The sequence below is a fragment of the Oncorhynchus keta genome, unplaced genomic scaffold, assembly GCF_023373465.1.
Source record: "Oncorhynchus keta strain PuntledgeMale-10-30-2019 unplaced genomic scaffold, Oket_V2 Un_scaffold_1952_pilon_pilon, whole genome shotgun sequence".
NCBI classification, from domain to species: domain Eukaryota; kingdom Metazoa; phylum Chordata; class Actinopteri; order Salmoniformes; family Salmonidae; genus Oncorhynchus; species Oncorhynchus keta.
In genome coordinates, this window is record NW_026290848.1 from 506723 (window position 1) to 529028 (window position 22306).

Sequence of the window (22306 nt, forward strand, 5' to 3'; positions counted from 1 at the left end):
AGCAACGGGACATTAAACTGTAATATCTTATGTTTCACCGAGTCGTGGCTGAACGACAACACGGATAATATACAATTGGCTGGGTTTTCTGTGCATCGGCAGGAAAGAACAGCTACATCTGGTAAGACAAGGGGTGGGGGTGTGTCTATTTGTCAATAACAGCTGGTGTGAGATGTCTATTGCTCGCTTGAGGTAGAATACCACTCTATCTACCGAGAGTTTTCATATTTTTCGTAGCCATCTATTTACCACCACAAACTGATGCTGGCACTAAGACCGCACTCAACGAGCTGTATAAGGCCATAAGCAAACAAGAAAATTCTCATCCAGTGCTCCTTGTGGCCAGAAACTTTAATGCAGTGAAACTTAAATCTTGTTTTACCTCATTTCTACCAGCATGTTACATGTGGAACCAGAGGGGGGAACTAGGTACCTTTACTGCAGACACAGAGATGCCTTCAAAGCTCTCTCCATTTGGCAAATCTGATCATAATTATATTCTCCTGCTTACAAGCAAAAACTAAAGCAGGAAGTACCAGTGACACTCACAATATGGAAGTAGTCAGATGATGCGGATGCTACGCGACAGATCTGTTTTGCTAACACAGACTGGAATATGTTCCCGGGATTCATCCAGTGGCATTGAGGGGTATACCACCTCAGTCACCGGCTTTATCAATAAGTGCAGTGACGATGTTGTCTACACAGTGACCGTACGTACGTATCCCAACCAGAAGCCATGGATTACAGGCAACATCCGCACCGAGCTAAAGGCTAGAGCTGACACATTCAAGGAGTGGGACACTAATCCGGATGCTATTAAGAAATCCCATTATGCCCTCAGGTGAAACATCAAACAGGCAAAGTGTCAATTCAGGACTAAGATTGAATCTTACTACACTGGCTCTGATGCTTGTCAGATGTGGCAGGGTTTGTAAACTATTACGGTATACAAAGGGAAACCCAGCTATGAGCTTCCCAGCAACGTGAGTTTACCAGATGAGCTAAATGCCTTTATATTCTAGTTTTCCGGCAAGTAACACTGAATCATGCATGAAAGTACCAGCTGTTCCGGACGACTGTGTGACTACGCTCTCCATAGCCGATGTGAGCAAGACCTTTTTAAACAGGTCAACATTCACAAGGCCGCGGGGTAATCCAGACAGATTACCAGGACATGTACTCAGAGCATGCGTGGACCAACTGGCAAGTGTCTTCACTGACATTTTCAAGCTCTCCCTGACCGAATTTGTAATACCTACATGTTTCTAGCAGACCACCATAGTCCTTGTGCCCAAGAATGCGACGGTCACCTAACTAAATGACTACCACTGTATCACTCATGTCGGTAGTGCTTTGAAATGCTGGTCATGGCTCACATAAACACCAAACCCTTGACCCAATTCGTATACCGCCCTAACAGATCCACAGATGACGCAATCGCACTCCACACTGCCCTTTCCCAACTGGACAAAATTAACACCTATGTGATAATGCTTTTCATTGACAACAGCTCAATGTTCAACACCACAGTGACCACAAAGCTCATGACTAAGAAAGGACCATGGGACTAAAATCCTCCCTCTGCAACTGGATCCTGGACTTCCTGACCTCCCCCAGGTGGTAAGGGTAGACAACAACACATGTCACGCTGAACCTCAACACGGGGGAGCCATCAGGGGTGCGTGCTTAGTCCCATCCTGTACTCCCAGTTCAAGCACGACTCCAACGCCATCATTAAGTTTGCTGACGACACAACAGTGGAAGGCCTGATAACCGCCAACGATGATACAGCCTATAGGGAGGAGGTCAGAGACCTGGCAGTGGCGTGCCAGGACAACAACCTCTCCCTCAACATGAGCAAGACAAGGGAGCTGATCATGGACTACAGGAAAAGGAGGGCCGAACACACCACATTCACATCAACGGGGCTGTAGAGGAGCAGGTTGAGAGCTTCAAATTCTTTGGTGTCCACATCACCAAAAAACTCATGGTCCAAACACACCAAGACAATCATGAAGAGGGCACGACAACACCTTTTCTCCCTCAGGAGCCTGAAAAGATTTGGCATGAGTCCCCAGATCCTCAAAGTTCTACAGCTGCACCATTGAAAGCATCCTGACTGGTTGCATCACTGCCTGGTATGGCAACTGCTCGGCATCTGACTGTAAGATGCTACAGAGGGTAGTGTGTACGGTCCAATACATCACTGGGGCCAAGCCTCCTGCCATCCAGGACCTATATACTAGGCAGTCAGAGGAAGACCCAGTCACCCAGGTCATAGACTGTTCTCTCTGCTACCGCACGGCAAGCGGTACCGGAGCGCCAAGTCCAGGTCCAAAAGGCTTCTCAACAGCTTCTACCCCCAGGCTGTAAGACTGCTGAACAATTTCACGTTTAGGTCTACGCCTCTTGTATTCGGCACCTGTGACAAATAACATTTGTTATATGATTTGCTCTATTCCAGACTAAATCACCGGGGTTCATTGGTTGAATCAGGTCTTAGTGCTGAAATAGAACAAGCACTTGCAACTGCTAGGGGGTGTCTGAGGACTGGCATTGGAGAACCCTGTTCTAACCCATCTGTGCTGACTCTCTCTAGGTGGCAGAGGACAGATCAAACAGAAAAAGAAGACTGTCCCTCAGAAAATAACGATAGCTAAAATCCCCCGCGCCAAGAAGAAATATGTCACCCGAGTCTGTGGAATGAACACCTTTGGTAAGACTGACTGTCACATCCTGTTACTGTAAACACCTTGTTAAAGACATGGGCAGACCTGTAACCTTGTTGTTTTTCTTGCTTGTGACTGGACTTCCTCCCTGCAGACATTGACCTTAAAGAGGCTCAGAGATTCTTTGCCCAGAAGTTCTCCTGCGGTGCCTCGGTGACAGCGGAGGATGAAATCATCATTCAGGGAGATTTTACAGATGACATCATCGATGTCATTCAGGAAAAGTGGCCTGAGGTAAGACTGCTGTGTTTACTCTCCAACGCCACAGAGATGGCTGAAAAAAGTTAGTTACAGGAAATAGACGAGTAGTCTGTGTGTACCTGAATGAGATATATATTACACACACTAACCATCTGTCTTTCCATTGTAGGTGGATGACGACAGCATTGAAGATCTTGGAGAAGTCAAGAAGTGAAGACCCGACGTGCACTTTTACTGAAAATGGATGCAACATGTAACAACCTGGCCAAATGTACACATTAACATTAAAAAGGAGTCGTTTTATATCTATTTTATTTACTGTATAGAAACTGTGGACTTGGCCACTCCCTTTTTGGCATTTTTCAGTTCTTGATAGCTGCTGCCTGTCTCTCTCAGTCGCCAAAGGTCTGGTCTGATGTGATTCCTTCCCAAACGCTTTTCACTCAGCAAAATTTTAGGGTAATAAATGTCGCTCATTCACTTGCTCATTCTTTAGTCCTTCTTTCAGACCTCTCTCTTCATCATCCCACTCTGTAAGTACATCTCACTGTACTGTCTGCAATGTATGTTCATACTGCCATTGTATTATTTCATTTAATGAGACCCATTTAAGGTATTTATATTCTGTGGGAAAGGGACTGGGCCAATGGAACACAGTGACATGCTTGGAAATATGCATTATGGTGATATTATTATAGGAATTTGGGCTGCACATAATCGGGTAGTTAATATTTTCTGAAAGGATTTGAAATCACATCTAACAAGATCTATTTGTCTAACTTTAGGATAAGGCTCACTGGCATCTCAGGATGCAAAAGATGGATGGTGTTTCCCTCAAACCAGCGACTCTCTTAGCACAATGATAAAGAATTGATAAGAGTCCGAGATGACCTCCCTTTAAAACTGCTTCGTTAGGCACATTTTCTTCCAATTTGTGTCTACTGAACCAGACCAGGTGTCGTGACCTTTAAGTTAACTGTATTCTGGGAACCCTTTATATACCCACGAGTATGATCTTTCCACCAGAATAATAGTTTTATAATGACCCCTGTCGGGGTAGGTTCCTTGTTCCTTGTCAATCATTGGCTTATTGGTGAAATCAGCAGTCAGAAAAAATAAATCAAACCTTTATTAATGCAATTGCAGAGAGACTTTAACAATGGAAGCACAGCATGCATGTTTCACAGTAAGTCCTGCAACCAACCAAAGGGCGCAGCTGATTATCTACTTTGATCACTTCCCTGATGGTGTGATCATCTACTTCAGTGTATATGTGCTGCAATAAGCTGAGGTAACCTAGGACAGTAGCTTCTCTGAATTCATTAGCATTGACCACTTTTCACAAGATCAAAATGGCACAATGAGACACTTGTTACTTCTATCTAGTTTCGGTCTGACTCACACCCAGCCTGCAGGTTAAGGGCTTAACCACAAAGATGAAAATAGCTTGTGCAAGGTATAGTGTCAGACACATAGCAACAGTACAATAGTGAGACAAGCATATGAATCTTAAGGTCCCCTTAATCAAAAATGGGGAGGGTCTTTGGGACCCTACACTCCATAATCCCTGGGCTGTTGGTGTCCTCACTCAGAGCCATCTGCCTACAGATCTCCATAAGGTAACACACTGCACACCCACACAAACTCTCTATATTGTTGGCACCGGAAGATCGTTTGCATGACTGCAAACAATAAAATCCCCGGTCAAATGTAGGAGATGCCTAGACAACACTATCAATATTGACTATTTTCAGAGAGGAGCAAAGCAGCACACAGACAGTCTCTCCTGTTAAAAGCGTATCGTTTGACCCATGGCAAACTTCACTACTACAGAAGATGACTGCTGCGCCTTTGAGTCTCCCATCCTGGACCATGTCCTGCCTCCCATCCTGGTGCTGGAGTTCATGTTTGGGCTGATGGGGAATGTTGTGGCTCTGTGGATGTTTATTTTCCACATGGACACCTGGAAGCCCAACTCTGTCTACCTCACACAGCTGGCCGTTGCCGACTCCATCGTCTTGTTCTGTCTACCATTCAGAGCCGACTACTACCGACGCGGCAAGCACTGGATCCATGGTGATGCCATGTGCCGGATTATGCTGTTCATGTTGACGGCCAACCGCGGCGCTGGCATCTTCTTCCTCACTGCAGTGGCTGTCGACCGTTACCTCAAGATCGTTCACCCCATGAACAAGATCAACCGGATGGGCCTGAATTATGCTCTGTGGGTGTCTCTGGGCCTGTGGGGGCTGATCATCGCTGCAACCGGGTACCTGTTGACCAACAAACAGTTACTCTACCGCAACAACCAGACACAGTGCGAGAGCTTCAACATCTGCATGGGCTTCAGCCCGCTGTCTACGTGGCACAACACCTTATACGTGACCCAGTTCTTCTTGCCCACTGCCATTGTCACCTTCTGCACGGTCTGCATCACCTGGCAGCTGAAGAACAAGACGATCGACATTGGGGGGAAGATCAAACGTGCGGTGCAGTTTGTCAAGGTCGTGGCACTCATCTTCATCATTTGCTTCTTCCCCAGTACAGTGTCTCGGATCGCTGTGTGGATCCTCAAGGCCTGGTACAACGAGTGCCATTATTTCAAAGAGGCCAGTTTGGCGTTCTATACATCTGTGTGTTTCACCTACTTCAACAGCGTGCTGAACCCCATCGTGTACTACTTCTCCAGCTCTGCCTTCAGTGGGAACTTCCAGAAGCTGTTCAACAGACTGCTGGGCAGGAAAGAGGAGGAGGTACCGCCAGCCTCACCTGAGACTGGGACCAAGATCAGCAGTGCAAATACAGTGTCAGGGAGGAGTAGTAACCTCCAATCACAGGTCCAGGGTGAGGGCCTGTACTCGCAAAGCGTCTCAGACTTATTCATTGTGATGTAAAATACAAATCTGATCCTAGATCAGCAGTCCTAGGCTTACTCTGAGACGCTTTTATGAAAAGGTACCCAGGAGAACAAAATATCTGACTTTGTGTGATTTTTCTTCTTCTACTCTAGTGGAATATGGTGTGTTCAAAGAATATTAACCAGATGTCAAGGAAGTCAAGGAAGTTAGAGATAGTTGACTGTTAGATACGAATTTTAACATGTTTATGTTATGTTGATGTTCCATAGCTAAAAGTAGAAATTCATGAATTGGTTCGCTCAATTAAGAATTTGTTTGCAGTATAACAGTGGAATCTTTAATGTAATATTTCATATTTACAATACTTTGTCTTTGAGTTTTGTATATTTGCTGGTGATTCAAGTAAATTCCTTTTGAACTAGAAAAGTACATTTCCTAAAGAAAATGTGTGTGCTTGCTAGCTTGTCTTAAAGTATTTATGGTTTTGAAATAAGTTATAGTAGTGATAGTGACTGCAGTAGCAATGATAGTGACTGGTTATAGTTGAAAAAGTAGGCAGATTTGATTTGATTATTTGATAGAATAGGATAGCCTGAACATGTGAAGTTGGTTCGGTGTCTCTATCTTGAACAGGTCAAGAGTTACTATTAGTGTTGGTGGTTATTTTATACGAATGTTAGTTGTTTTAATGTTTGTAGATGAAATTGTTAAAAAGCAGTAGCTTTTAAATTGTCTAGCACTGTGTTCTTATGGTTGGCATTGAATACATGAAGTGTTATGCTAATTTATGCAAATCAAAATAGTTAATAAAGGGTTATAGGAAATTTGACGTTAGGATAGCCTGAATGTTTTAAAGCTGTTGTAGCCTCATTGGTTTAGGAGCAGGACCGTTTTGAATAGCTACCACTGTATTACTATGGTTCTCATTCAAAACAATGTTAATTTATGCATATTTTTTATTGTTATAGTTCAAAAAGTATAGATAGGTGGAAAGATTGTTTTGATTGATAACATGAGAAAGTTAATTTAGTGTCTCTAGCTTTAACAGAAAGTTAATTTAGTGTTTCTAGCTTTAACAGAAAGTTAATTTAGTGTCTCTAGCTTTAACAGAAAGTTAATTTAGTGTCTCTAGCTTTAACAGTTCAAGAGTAAATATTACTGTTGGTGGGTTATTTTATGGTAATGAAAAATGATTTAAATAGTTATAATGTATAAAGTGAAAAAATGTTAGTTGTTTCAATGTTTGTAGCTGAAATGGTGAAAGAGCAGTAGCATTTAAAATGTCTACCACTGTGTTGTTGTTTGACTTTAAAAACATTACAGTTTATGCAAATGTCTGCAAATTAAAATCAATTATATTTGATAAAAGTTTTAGAGAGCAGTTCTTCCACTGTTGGGATAAATGGTAATGCATATTAAGATGGTTTCTGTGGAGGTTAAAATGATAAAAGGCTCATGGTTTTTGACATTTTTTGTGCTCTTTGAAACCAGCAACTGCCGGTAAAAACAGACTTCTCAAAAGAAGTGGAAACATTCATAGCCAATTGGCACTACATCAATAAATAAACAGTTTTGCGGGAGAAAATAGAATGTCTACGTTGCACAGTAATATTGCTCTCTCACATATCTCATGGTTTATTTTAGGGATGAGGAGACTACAATTCCTTAGTATAAGGGAGTCATGAAATCTGAAGACACGTTACATTAGCCAAGACACATTAAAGCAATCATATTCACTGTTTAAAACATTAACTTCATCACTGAACAGGTGTGTGAATCATCTTTATTTGCTTTTTTCGTTATTTCACTGCTATGCCTGAATTCGACCCAAATCCAACTAGGAAGCCTTGGGTGTTGAGGAGCGGTTGGATGAAACCAATCCCATGTCAAGAATAAGTCTCAACCTTGCCAGCCCGCTCTTAATTTTTATTCAGTTTGACTTGCCATAAGTTCTGTGTCTGAACTGTGCATAATACATCTATAGTGGTCTTTCCTTCAGCAAGCACACTAATTCATTATGATTTCCACAAACCAATGATTCAAGTAGATTATTTCCAGAGAGATTATTTTCATTGAAAGATGTCAAATACACTGATTTTCCAAGTGAGACAAATGTGTTTTGTGAGGTTGTCTATGGTTTAGTAAGTACACTGGCAATGTGTTTGCATAAAAGCAAATGTGAATACATGTTGTTCTATAACATGTACAATATGATTTTAATTTTCACGGACGTTTGATTCTATTTGGCAAATGTTTAGTTATGCCAATACCGCAGTTGGTGGTTGGATGGAGAACGTTCAGACAGACGAGAGAAAGAGAGGATGCTTCGCAGGTGACGTCACAGTCTGGCGCTGGGAAGGGCAGGCTGCTCGAGAAAACTAGCTGGGCAGGGTAGCTCTGTGAAATCAGCGTCTTTTAGCAACATTAAGCGGCATTAACAGGTCTAAAACGTTTCAAAATAAAAGTGTTCCGTTTACTTGAACACAATACCACACAGTATATTTTGGTTGAGCAGCTAGCAAATCAAATTGTATTTGTTACATGCTTTGTAGACAACAGGTGTGGACTAACCGTGAAATGCTTACTAATGGGCCCTTCCCAACAATGCAGAGAGAAAGAAAATAGAGCAATATCACAAAAGTAAAACACGTAATAATAAAAACACAATGAGTAATGATAACTTGGCTATTCAAAAGGGGTACCAGTACCGAGTGGATGTGCGGGGCTATGAGGTGTGCGGGGGTATGAGTATACAGCTTCGCAGACTCTTGGCATTCTCTCAACCAGCTTCAGGAGGTAGTCACCTGGAATGCATTTCAAATAACAGGTGTTCCTTGTTAAAAATGTTTTTGTGGAATTTCTTTCCTTCTTAATGCATTTGAGCCAATCAGTTGTGACAAGGTAGGAGGGGTACACAGAAGATAGCCCTATCTGGTAAAAGACCAAGTCCCTATTATGGTTGGAACAGCTCAAATAAGTTAATAATAATGACAGTCCACCATTACTTTAAGACATGAATGTCAGTCAATACGGAAAATCTATAGAACTTCGAACGTTTCTTCAAGTGAAGTCGAAAAAACCATCAAGCGCCATGATGAAACTGGCTCTCATGAGGACCGCTACAGGAAAGGAAGAACCTTGCAGACAATAAGTTCATTAGTGTTACCATTCTCAGAAATCGACAATTAACTGCACCTCAGATTGCAGCCCAAATAAATGCTTCACAGAGTTCAAGTAACAGACACATCTCAACATCAACTGTTGAGAGGAGACTGCGTGAATCAGGCCTTCATGGTCGAATTGCAAACTTCGAAACCACCTCTAAAGGACCCCAATGAGAAGAAGAGACTTGCTTGGCCAAGAAATATGGGCAATGGACATTAGACCTGTGGAAATCTGTCGTTTAGTTTGATTAGTCCAAATTGGAGACTTTTGGTTCCAACCGGCGTGTCTTTGTGAGACGCAGAGTAGGTGAACGGATGATCTCCGCATGTGTGGTTCCCACAGTAAAGCATGGAGGAGGAGTTGTGATGGTGTGGGGGTGCTTTGCTGGTGACACTGTCTATGATTTATTTAGAATTCAAGGCACACTTAACCAGCATGGATACCACAGCATTCTACAGCGATACGCCATCCCATCTGGTTGTGCTTAGTGGGACTATCATTTGTTTTTCAACAGGACAATGACCCAAAGCAAACTAACCAGCCAACATGTGCTCAACATATGTGGGAACTTCTTCAAGACTGTTGGAAAGGGCTTCCGGTGACGCAACTTAGGAAATGGCTGCCTAGTTTTTCGTACTGCACATCGGTTGGGTATTTCCCCCCCCTAAATACAAGTATTTACTCTGAACATTATAATAACTTACTGGCCTTCTGCCCCTGAACAAGGCTGTTAACCTACTGTTCCTAGGCTGTCATTGAAAATAAGAATTTGTTCTTAACTGACTTGCCTAGTTAAATAAAGGTAATATAAATAAAAATGTATTGAATGCAAAGTAATTACAATAGCAGCAGGAGTAGCATCATCAGTCAAATATATTGCAGCAGTTTTCATGGTGAGTTAGGTGTTATGCATTGATTAAAGTGGCAGTCCATGTTCACTGTGACGTGGCAGGCCATGACAAGGATCTGTTTTTAGTGCTTTGACAATGTGAGTTTACTGTCTTCAGACCAATCCATTGTCGAGGGTCCAGGATCCAAGTTGTCTGGTGAAAGGCTGATTCTCACTTTTTGTTCAATTTGAAGGTATACTTTATCCAATGAACCTTTTTTCCCTCTGTGTTCAGATAATCTGTAATGGCTACTACTGAGAATGCAGAGACGTGTTCACCAGAAAACAAAGGAGGCCATCATGGGAGTGCTGCCTCAGTCACACAGTGCCCAAAGAAAGTCCAGTATTGTGGCGGTAAGAACTACTGGGCATTTTCCGAAATGGAACCCTATTCCCTATTCTTCACGGACGCAGCCGGTTGCGACAGAGCCTGGGCGCGAACCCAGAGTCTCTCGTGGCACAGCTGGCGCTGCAGTACAGCGCCCTCAAACCACTGCCCCACCAGGGAGGCCCAATGGCACCCTATTCTAGTGATCGATACATGCTCATGGCCAATTCCTAAAACATTGATTTGCGGTATCACATGATTGTCAAGGTCTAACACCTCTGTTGTTGGTTTTCCAGTGTGCTCCTTGTCAACAGAGTACTGTGAGTACATGCCTGAGCCATCCAAATGCAGGCAGTGGCTGGAGAAGAACTTCCCAGATGTGTTTGCCAGGATGAGTGTAGGTGAGTTTCATCAGACAGTCTCTTGTTCTTTCTTTCTCTGTTTCCTATCAGGAAGATGGGCAATAATACTCTGGAGGTGGGCAATAATGAATGATGTCTTATTAAAAACACTTTTTTTCTTATGCCTTACTGGTCCGGTAGGAAATGCTTCCAAGCAGGACACTGGCGGTGTAGAGGTGCCCCTTGTTGGAGAGGAGGATGAAAAGAAGAAGCAGAAGAGAGGTCTAAGTTCCTCTTCATTTTGATTTCTTGAATGCATCCTTCCTCAAATCCTAAACCAGTGTTTCCCAGCACGACCTTCAGGGACCCCCAGCCTTTACACATTTGCTTCAATGGCACAGGAGGGGATGGCTGCCGTTTTATGGGCTCCTAACCAACTGTGCTAATTTGGGTGTTTGTCGCATTGTTTAACTTATTTTGTACATGATGTTGCTGCTACTGTGTCTTGTGAACAAAAAGAGCTTCTGGATATCAGAATCCCGATTACTCAATTCGAACTGGACAAAGATTTTTTATTTAATGAGTCCGACTACTACTACTTCTTTGAGACCAGGCACAAATCTCCGTCATTCACGTGAAGAAAATACGGAAATACAGGGAGCTGAGATTGGGGTGCCTTGTGAGAATTTGTCGGCGAGTGGGTAACCCACCTCTACCATTCGTGAAATTATTGGAGAATAAACAGGATGATCTTCGTTCGAGACTATCCGACCAAAGGGACATTAAACTGTAATATCTTATGTTTCACCGAGTCGTGGTTGAACGACAACAAGGATAATATACAATTGGCTGGGTTTTCTGTGCATCGGCAGGACAGAACAGCTACATCTGGTAAGACAAGGGGTGGGGGTGTGTCTATTTGTCAATAACAGCTGGTGCACGATGTCTATTGCTCGCTTGAGGTAGAATACCTCATGATAAGCTGTAGACCACTCTATCTACTGAGAGTTTATATTTTTCGTAGCCATCTATTTACCATCACAAACTGATGCTGGCACTAAGACCGCACTCAACGAGCTGTATAAGCAAACAAGAAAATGCTCATCCAGAAGCAGTGCTCCTAGTGGCCAGGAACTTTAATGCAGTGAAACTTAAATCCATTTTACCTCATTTCTACCAGCATGTTGTGGAACCAGAGGGGGGAAACTAGGTACCTTTACTGCAGACACAGAGACGCGTACAAAGCTCTCCCTCCATTTGGCAAATCTGATCATAATTATATTCTCCTGATTCCTGCTTACAAGCTAAAACTAAATCAGGAAGTATCAGTGACACTCACAATATGGAAGTGGTCAGATGATGCGGATGCTACGCGACAGAACGGTTTTGCTCACACAGACTGGAATATGTTCCCGGGATTCATCCAGTGGCATTGAGGGGTATACCACCTCAGTCACCGGCTTTATCAGTGACGATGTTGTCTACACAGTGACCGTACGTACGTATCCCAACCAGAAGCCATGGATTACAGGCAACATCCGCACCAAGCTAAAGGCTAGAGCTGCCACTTTCAAGGAGTGGGACACTAATCCGATAATGAAGAAATCCCACTATGCCCTCAGGCAAAACATCAAACAGGTAAAGTGTCAATTCAGGACTAAGATTGAATCTTACTACACTGGCTCTGATGCTTGTCAGATGTGGCAGGGTTTGTAAACTATTACAAAGGGAAACCCAGCTGTGAGCTGCCCAGCAACGTGAGTTTACCAGATGAGCTAAATGCCTGTTTTTGCTCTTTTTCCGGCAAGTAACACTGAATCATGCATGAAAGTACCAGCTGTTCCGGACGACTGTGTGATTACGCTTTCCATAGCCAATGTGAGCAAGACCTTTTAAACAGGTCAACATTCACAAGGCCGCGGGGTAATTCAGACAGATTACCAGGACATGTACTCAGAGCATGCGCGGACCAACTGGCAAGTGTCTTCACTGACATTTTCAAGGTCTCCCTGACCGAATCTGTAATACCTACATGTTTCTAGCAGACCACCATAGTCCTTGTGCCCAAGAATGCGAAGGTCACCTAACTAAATGACTACCGCCATACCACTCATGTCGGTAGTGCTTTGAAATGCTGGTCATGGCTCACATAAACACCAAACCCTTGACCCAATTCGTATACCGCCCTAACAGATCCACAGATGACGCAATCGCACTCCACACTGCCCTTTCCCACCTGGACAAAATTAACACCTATGTGATAATGCTGTTCATTGACTACAGCTCAATGTTCAACAGCACAGTGCCCACAAAGCTCATGACTAAGAAAGGACCATGGGACTAAAATCCTCCCTCTGCAACTGGATCCTGGACTTCCTGACGGGCCGCCCCCAGGTGGCAAGGGTAGACAAAAACACATGTCACGCTGATCCTCAACACGGGGGAGCCATCAGGGGTGCGTGACTCCAACGTCGACTCCAACGTCATCATTAAGTTTGCCGACGACACAACAGTGGTAGGCCTGATAACCGCCAACGATGATACAGCCTATAGGGAGGAGGTCAGAGACCTGGCAGTGGCGTGCCAGGACAACAACCTCTCCCTCAACATGAGCAAGACAAGGGAGCTGATCATGGACTACAGGAAAAGGAGGGCCGAACACGCCACATTCACATCAACAGGGCTGTAGAGGAGCAGGTTGAGAGCTTTAAGTTCTTTGGTGTCCACATCACCAACAAGCTCATGGTCCAAACACACCAAGACAATCATGAAGAGGGCACGACAACACCTTTTCCCCCTCAGGAGACTGAAAAGATTTGGCATGATTCCCCAGATCCTCAAAGTTCTACAGCTGCACCATTGAAAGCATCCTGACTGGTTGCATCACTGCCTGGTATGGCAACTGCTCGGCATCTGACTGTAAGATGCTACAGAGGGTAGTGTGTACGGTCCAATACATCACTGGGGCCAAGCCTCCTGCCATCCAGGACCTATATACTAGGCAGTCAGAGGAAGACCCAGTCACCCAGGTCATAGACTGTTCTCTCTGCTACCGCACGGCATGCGGTACCGGAGCGCCAAGTCTAGGTTAGTTACAGGAAATAGACGAGTAGTCTGTGTGTACCTGAATGAGATATATATTACACACACTAACCATCTGTCTTTCCATTGTAGGTGGATGACGACAGCATTGAAGATCTTGGAGAAGTCAAGAAGTGAAGACCCAAAGTGCACTTTTACTGAAAATGGATGCAACATGTAACAACAACCTGGCCAAATGTACACATTAACATTAAAAAGGAGTCGTTTTATATCTATTTTATTTACTGTATAGAAACTGTGGACTTGGCCACTCCCTTTTGGCATTTTTCAGTTCTTGATAGCTGCTGCCTGTCTCTCTCAGTCGCCAAAGGTCTGGTCTGATGTGATTCCTTCCCAAACGCTTTTCACTCAGCAACATTTTAGGGTAATAAATGTCGCTCATTCACTTGCTCATTCTTTAGTCCTTCTTTCAGACCTCTCTCTTCATCATCCCACTCTGTAAGTACATCTCACTGTACTGTCTGCAATGTATGTTCATACTGCCATTGTATTATTTCATTTAATGAAATAGAAATTGGGCTGCACATAATCAGGTAGTTAACATTTTCTGAAAGAATTAGATATCACATTTACCAGGATCTATTTGTCTAACTATTGGATAAGGCTCACTGGCATCTCAGGATGCAAAACCAGCAAATCTCCTAGCACAATGATAAAGAATAGATAAGAGTCTGAGATGACCTCCCTTTAAAACTGCTTCGTAAGGCATATTTTCTTCCAATGTGTACCTACTGAACCAGACTAGGTGTCGTGACCTTTAAGTTAACTGTATTCTGGGAACCCTTGCGCTCCCTTATGTACCCACGAGTATGATCTTTCCACCAGCAGAATAGTTTTATAATGACCCCTGTCGGGGTAGGTTCCTTGTTCCTTGTCCATCATTGGCTTATTGGTGAAATCTGCAGTCAGACTATCTTCTTTAAATAAACCAAACCTTTATTAATGCAATTGCAGAGACTTTAACAATGGAAGCACAGCATGCATGTTTCACAGTAAGTTCTGCAACCAACCAAAGGGCGCAGCTGATTATATACTTTGATCACTTCCCTGATGGTGTGATCATCTACTTCAGTGTATATGTGCTGCAATAAGCTGAGGTAACCTAGGACAGTAGCTTCTCTGAATTCATTAGCATTGACCACTTTTCACAAGATCAAAATGTCAAAACCAGACACTTGTTACTTCTATCTAGTTTTGGTCTGACTCACACCCAGCCTGCAGGCACACTTGCTAGGCCTTAACCGCAAAGATGAAAGTAGATAGCTTGTGCAAAGTATAGTGTCAGAGATCAGACACATAGCAACAGCACAGTAGTGAGACAAGCATATGAATCTTAAGGGGAGGGTCTTTGGGACCCTACACCCCATAATCCCTGGGCTGTTGGTGTCCTCACTCAGAGCCATCTGCCTACAGATCTCCATAAGAGATAACACACTGCACACCCACACACTCTCTCCACATTGTTGGCACCGGAAGATCGTTTGCATGACCACAAACAATAAAATCCCTGGTTAAATCCCTGGTGCCTAGACAACACTATCAATATTGACTATTTTCAGAGAGGAGCAAAGCAGCACACAGACAGTCTCTCCTGTTAAAAGCGTATCGTTTGACCCATGGCAAACTTCACTACTACAGAAGATGACTGCTGTGCCTTTGAGTCTCCCATCCTGGACCATGTCCTGCCTCCCATCCTGGTGCTGGAGTTCATGTTTGGGCTGATGGGGAATGTTGTGGCTCTGTGGATGTTTATTTTCCACATGGACACCTGGAAGCCCAACTCTGTCTACCTCACACAGCTGGCTGTTGCCGACTCCATCGTCCTGTTCTGTCTACCATTCAGAGCCGACTACTACCGACGCGGCAAGCACTGGATCCATGGTGATGCCATGTGCCGGATTATGCTGTTCATGTTGACGGCCAACCGCGGCGCTGGCATCTTCTTCCTCACTGCAGTGGCTGTCGACCGTTACCTCAAGATCGTTCACCCTATGAACAAGATCAACCGGATGGGCCTGAATTATGCTCTGTGGGTGTCTCTGGGCCTGTGGGGGCTGATCATCGCTGCAACCGGGTACCTGCTGACCAACAAACACTTATTCTACCGCAACAACCAGACACAGTGCGAGAGCTTCAACATCTGCATGGGCTTCAGCCCGCTGTCTACGTGGCACAACACCTTATACGTGACCCAGTTCTTCTTGCCCACTGCCATTGTCACCTTCTGCACGGTCTGCATCACCTGGCAGCTGAAGAACAAGACGATCGACATTGGGGGGAAGATCAAACGTGCGGTGCAGTTTGTCAAGGCCGTGGCACTCATCTTCATCATTTGCTTCTTCCCCAGTACAGTGTCTCGGATCGCTGTGTGGATCCTCAAGGCCTGGTACAACAAGTGCCATTATTTCAAAGAGGCCAGTTTGGCGTTCTATACCTCTGTCTGTTTCACCTACTTCAACAGCATGCTGAACCCCATCGTGTACTACTTCTCCAGCTCTGCCTTCAGTGAGAACTTCCAGAAGCTGTTCAACAGACTGCTGGGCAGGAAAGAGGAGGAGGTACCGCCAGCCTCACCTGAGACTGGGACCAAGATCAGCAGTGCAAATACAGTGTCAGGGAGGAGTAGTAACTTCCAATCACAGGTCCAGGGTGAGGGCCTGTACTCGCAAAGCGTCTCAGACTTATTCATTGTGATGTAAAATACAAAACTGATCCTAGATCAGCAGTCCTAGGCTTACTCTGAGACGCTTTTATGAAAAGGTACCCAGGAGAACAAAATATCTGATTTTTCTTCTTCTACTCTAGTGGAATATGGTGTGTTCTAAAGAATATTAACCAGATGTCAAGGAAGTCAAGGAAGTTGGAGATAGTTGACTGATACGAATTTTAACATGTTTATGTTATGTTGATGTTCCATAGCTAAAAGTAGAAATTCATGAATTGGTTCGCTCAATTAAGAATTTGTTTGCAGTATAACAGTGGAATTTTTAATGTAATATTTCATATTTACAATCCTTTGTCGTTGGGTTTTATGTATTTGCTGGGGATTCAAGTAAATTCCTTGTGAACTAGAAAAGTACATTTCCTAAAGAAAATGTGTGTGCTTGCTAGCTTGTCTTCAAGTATTTATGGTTGTGAAATAAGTTATAGTAGTGATAGTGACTGCAGTAGCAATGATAGTGACTGGTTATAGTTGAAAAAGTAGGCAGATTTGATTTGATTATTTGATAGAATAGGATAGCCTGAACATGTGAAGTTGGTTCGGTGTCTCTAGCTTGAACAGTTCAAGAGTTACTATTAGTGTTGGTGGTTATTTTATACTAATGTTAGTTGTTTTAATGTTTGTAGCTGAAATTGTTAAAAAGCAGTAGCTTTTAAATTGTCTACCACTGTGTTCTTATGGTTGGCATTGTTATGCTAATTTATGCAAATCAAAATAGTTCATAAAGGGTTATAGGAAATTTGACGTTAGGATAGCCTGAATGTTTTAAAGCTGTTGTAGCCTCATTGGTTTAGGAGCAGGACCGTTTTGAATAGCTACCACTGTATTACTATGGTTCTCATTCAAAACCATGTTAATTTATGCATATTTTTTATTGTTAAAGTTCAAAAAGTATAGATAGGTGGAAAGATTGATTTGATTGATAACATGAGAAAGTTAATTTAGTGTCTCTAGCTTTAACAGAAAGTTAATTTAGTGTCTCTAGTTTTAACAGAAAGTTAATTTAGTGTCTCTAGCTTTAACAGTTCAAGAGTAAATATTACTGTTGGTGGGTTATTTTATGGTAATGAAAAATGATTTAAATAGTTATAATGTATAAAGTGAAAAAATGTTAGTTGTTTCAATGTTTGTAGCTGAAATGGTGAAAGAGCAGTAGCATTTAAAATGTCTACCACTGTGTTGTTGTTTGACTTTAAAAACATTACAGTTTATGCAAATGTCTGCAAATTAAAATCAATTATATTTGATAAAAGTTTTAGAGAGCAGTTCTTCCACTGTTGGGATAAATGGTAATGCATATTAAGATGGTTTCTGTGGAGGTTAAAATGATAAAAGGCTCATGGTTTTTGACATTTTTTGTGCTCTTTGAAACCAGCAACTGCCGGTAAAAACAGACTTCTCAAAAGAAGTGGAAACATTCATAGCCAATTGGCACTACATCAATAAATAAACAGTTTTGCGGGAGAAAATAGAATGTCTACGTTGCACAGTAATATTGCTCTCTCACATATCTCATGGTTTATTTTAGGGATGAGGAGACTACAATTCCTTAGTATAAGGGAGTCATGAAATCTGAAGACACGTTACATTAGCCAAGACACATTAAAGCAATCATATTCACTGTTTAAAACATTAACTTCATCACTGAACAGGTGTGTGAATCATCTTTATTTGCTTTTTTCGTTATTTCACTGCTATGCCTGAATTCGACCCAAATCCAACTAGGAAGCCTTGGGTGTTGAGGAGCGGTTGGATGAAACCAATCCCATGTCAAGAATAAGTCTCAACCTTGCCAGCCCGCTCTTAATTTTTATTCAGTTTGACTTGCCATAAGTTCTGTGTCTGAACTGTGCATAATACATCTATAGTGGTCTTTCCTTCAGCAAGCACACTAATTCATTATGATTTCCACAAACCAATGATTCAAGTAGATTATTTCCAGAGAGATTATTTTCATTGAAAGATGTCAAATACACTGATTTTCCAAGTGAGACAAATGTGTTTTGTGAGGTTGTCTATGGTTTAGTAAGTACACTGGCAATGTGTTTGCATAAAAGCAAATGTGAATACATGTTGTTCTATAACATGTACAATATGATTTTAATTTTCACGGTATATATATATATATATATATATATATATAACGTTTGATTCTATTTGGCAAATGTTTAGTTATGCCAATACCGCAGTTGGTGGTTGGATGGAGAACGTTCAGACAGACGAGAGAAAGAGAGGATGCTTCGCAGGTGACGTCACAGTCTGGCGCTGGGAAGGGCAGGCTGCTCGAGAAAACTAGCTGGGCAGGGTAGCTCTGTGAAATCAGCGTCTTTTAGCAACATTAAGCGGCATTAACAGGTCTAAAACGTTTCAAAATAAAAGTGTTCCGTTTACTTGAACACAATACCACACAGTATATTTTGGTTGAGCAGCTAGCAAATCAAATTGTATTTGTTACATGCTTTGTAGACAACAGGTGTGGACTAACCGTGAAATGCTTACTAATGGGCCCTTCCCAACAATGCAGAGAGAAAGAAAATAGAGCAATATCACAAAAGTAAAACACGTAATAATAAAAACACAATGAGTAATGATAACTTGGCTATTCAAAAGGGGTACCAGTACCGAGTGGATGTGCGGGGCTATGAGGTGTGCGGGGGTATGAGTATACAGCTTCGCAGACTCTTGGCATTCTCTCAACCAGCTTCAGGAGGTAGTCACCTGGAATGCATTTCAAATAACAGGTGTTCCTTGTTAAAAATGTTTTTGTGGAATTTCTTTCCTTCTTAATGCATTTGAGCCAATCAGTTGTGACAAGGTAGGAGGGGTACACAGAAGATAGCCCTATCTGGTAAAAGACCAAGTCCCTATTATGGTTGGAACAGCTCAAATAAGTTAATAATAATGACAGTCCACCATTACTTTAAGACATGAATGTCAGTCAATACGGAAAATCTATAGAACTTGAACGTTTCTTCAAGTGAAGTCGAAAAAAACCATCAAGCGCCATGATGAAACTGGCTCTCATGAGGACCGCTACAGGAAAGGAAGAACCTTGCAGACAATAAGTTCATTAGTGTTACCATTCTCAGAAATCGACAATTAACTGCACCTCAGATTGCAGCCCAAATAAATGCTTCACAGAGTTCAAGTAACAGACACATCTCAACATCAACTGTTGAGAGGAGACTGCGTGAATCAGGCCTTCATGGTCGAATTGCAAACTTCGAAACCACCTCTAAAGGACCCCAATGAGAAGAAGAGACTTGCTTGTCCAAGAAATATGGGCAATGGACATTAGACCTGTGGAAATCTGTCGTTTAGTTTGATTAGTCCAAATTGGAGACTTTTGGTTCCAACCGGCGTGTCTTTGTGAGACGCAGAGTAGGTGAACGGATGATCTCCGCATGTGTGGTTCCCACAGTAAAGCATGGAGGAGGAGTTGTGATGGTGTGGGGGTGCTTTGCTGGTGACACTGTCTATGATTTATTTAGAATTCAAGGCACACTTAACCAGCATGGATACCACAGCATTCTACAGCGATACGCCATCCCATCTGGTTGTGCTTAGTGGGACTATCATTTGTTTTTCAACAGGACAATGACCCAAAGCAAACTAACCAGCCAACATGTGCTCAACATATGTGGGAACTTCTTCAAGACTGTTGGAAAGGGCTTCCGGTGACGCAACTTAGGAAATGGCTGCCTAGTTTTTCGTACTGCACATCGGTTGGGTATTTCCCCCCCCTAAATACAAGTATTTACTCTGAACATTATAATAACTTACTGGCCTTCTGCCCCTGAACAAGGCTGTTAACCTACTGTTCCTAGGCTGTCATTGAAAATAAGAATTTGTTCTTAACTGACTTGCCTAGTTAAATAAAGGTAATATAAATAAAAATGTATTGAGTGCAAAGTAATTACAATGGCAGCAGGAGTAGCATCATCAGTCAAATATATTGCAGCAGTTTTCATGGTGAGTTAGGTGTTATGCATTGATTAAAGTGGCAGTCCATGTTCACTGTGACATGGCAGGCCATGACAAGGATCTGTTTTTAGTGCTTTGACAATGTGAGTTTACTGTCCTCAGACCAATCCATTGTCGAGGGTCCAGGATCCAAGTTGTCTGGTGAAAGGCTGATTCTCACTTTTTGTTCAATTTGAAGGTATACTTTATCCAATTAACCTTTTCCCCCTCTGTGTTTAGATAATCTGTAATGGCTACTACTGAGAATGCAGAGACGTGTTCACCAGAAAACAAAGGAGGCCATCATGGGAGTGCTGCCCCAGTCACACAGTGCTCAAAGAAAGTCCAGTATTGTGGCAGTAAGGACTACTGGGCATTTTCCAAAATGGAACCCTATTCCCTATTCTTCACGGACGCAGCCGGTTGCGACAGAGCCTGGGCGCGAACCCAGAGTCTCTCGTGGCACAGCTGGCGCTGCAGTACAGCGCCCTCAAACCACTGCTCCACCAGGGAGGCCCAATGGCACCCTATTCTAGTGATCGATACATGCTCATGGCCAATTCCTAAAACATTGATTTGCGGTATCACATGATTGTCAAGGTCTAACACCTCTGTTGTTGGTTTTCCAGTGTGCTCCTTGCCAACAGAGTACTGTGAGTACATGCCTGAGCCATCCAAATGCAGGCAGTGGCTGGAGAAGAACTTCCCAGATGTGTTTGCCAGGATGAGTGTAGGTGAGTTTCATCAGACAGTCTTTGTTCTTTCTTTCTCTGTTTCCTATCAGGAAGATGGGCAATAATACTCTGGAGGTGGGCAATAATGAATGATGTCTTATTAAAAACACTTTTTTCTTATGCCTTACTGGTCCGGTAGGAAATGCTTCCAAGCAGGACACTGGCGGTGTAGAGGTGCCCCTTGTTGGAGAGGAGGATGAAAATAAGAAACAGAAGAGAGGTCTAAGTTCCTCTTCATTTTGATTTCTTGAATGCATCCTTCCTCAAATCCTAAACCAGTGTTTCCCAGCACGACCTTCAGGGACCCCCAGCCTTTACACATTTGCTTCAATGGCACAGGAGGGGATGGCTGCCGTTTTATGGGCTCCTAACCAACTGTGCTAATTTGGGTGTTTGTCGCATTGTTTAACTTATTTTGTACATGATGTTGCTGCTACTGTGTCTTGTGAACAAAAAGAGCTTCTGGATATCAGAATCCCGATTACTCAATTCGAACTGGACAAAGATTTTTTATTTAATGAGTCCGACTACTACTACTTCTTTGAGACCAGGCACAAATCTCCGTCATTCACGTGAAGAAAATACGGAAATACAGGGAGCTGAGATTGGGGTGCCTTGTGAGAATTTGTCGGCGAGTGGGTAACCCACCTCTACCATTCGTGAAATTATTGGAGAATAAACAGGATGATCTTCGTTCGAGACTATCCGACCAAAGGGACATTAAACTGTAATATCTTATGTTTCACCGAGTCGTGGTTGAACGACAACAAGGATAATATACAATTGGCTGGGTTTTCTGTGCATCGGCAGGACAGAACAGCTACATCTGGTAAGACAAGGGGTGGGGGTGTGTCTATTTGTCAATAACAGCTGGTGCACGATGTCTATTGCTCGCTTGAGGTAGAATACCTCATGATAAGCTGTAGACCACTCTATCTACTGAGAGTTTATATTTTTCGTAGCCATCTATTTACCATCACAAACTGATGCTGGCACTAAGACCGCACTCAACGAGCTGTATAAGCAAACAAGAAAATGCTCATCCAGAAGCAGTGCTCCTAGTGGCCAGGAACTTTAATGCAGTGAAACTTAAATCCATTTTACCTCATTTCTACCAGCATGTTGTGGAACCAGAGGGGGGGGGGGGAAACTAGGTACCTTTACTGCAGACACAGAGACGCGTACAAAGCTCTCCCTCCATTTGGCAAATCTGATCATAATTATATTCTCCTGATTCCTGCTTACAAGCTAAAACTAAATCAGGAAGTATC

The 22306-nt window shown here is 42.9% G+C and overlaps 3 protein-coding genes across 7 annotated transcripts in view; all 3 read left to right on the forward strand.

Moving 5' to 3' along the window:
- The window catches only part of LOC118387794 (density-regulated protein-like), a 28065-nt gene that overhangs the window by 3818 nt on the left and 1941 nt on the right, over positions 1-22306 (forward strand). For 3 of the 5 annotated variants that reach the window (XM_052514697.1, XM_052514693.1, XM_052514696.1), the window contains exons 5-7: positions 2603-2719; positions 2827-2966; positions 3103-3421. In XM_052514697.1, the coding sequence (XP_052370657.1) occupies positions 2603-2719; positions 2827-2966; positions 3103-3147 (302 nt within the window). In that variant the 3' untranslated portion in view covers positions 3148-3421. Of the gene's footprint in view, positions 1-2602; positions 2720-2826; positions 2967-3102; positions 3422-13688; positions 13975-22306 lie in introns of those variants that run through there. The other 2 variants (XM_052514694.1, XM_052514695.1) reach the window with 2 other exon arrangements.
- On the forward strand, positions 3570-7231 carry LOC118387792 (hydroxycarboxylic acid receptor 2-like). Its single transcript, XM_052514691.1, has one exon. The coding sequence runs from the start codon at positions 4745-4747 to the stop codon at positions 5825-5827; it is 1083 nt and encodes a 360-aa protein (XP_052370651.1). The 5' UTR covers positions 3570-4744; the 3' UTR covers positions 5828-7231.
- On the forward strand, positions 15084-16926 carry LOC127927936 (hydroxycarboxylic acid receptor 2-like). The gene has a single exon (XM_052514692.1). It carries the CDS (start codon positions 15233-15235, stop codon positions 16313-16315), a length of 1083 nt encoding a protein of 360 aa, XP_052370652.1. The 5' UTR covers positions 15084-15232; the 3' UTR covers positions 16316-16926.

Excerpts from the sequence above, each read along its gene's own strand:
- LOC118387792 (XM_052514691.1), top strand. The coding sequence starts at position 4,745 with ATGGCAAACTTCACTACTACAGAAGATGACTGCTGCGCCTTTGAGTCT.
- LOC127927936 (XM_052514692.1), top strand. The coding sequence starts at position 15,233 with ATGGCAAACTTCACTACTACAGAAGATGACTGCTGTGCCTTTGAGTCT.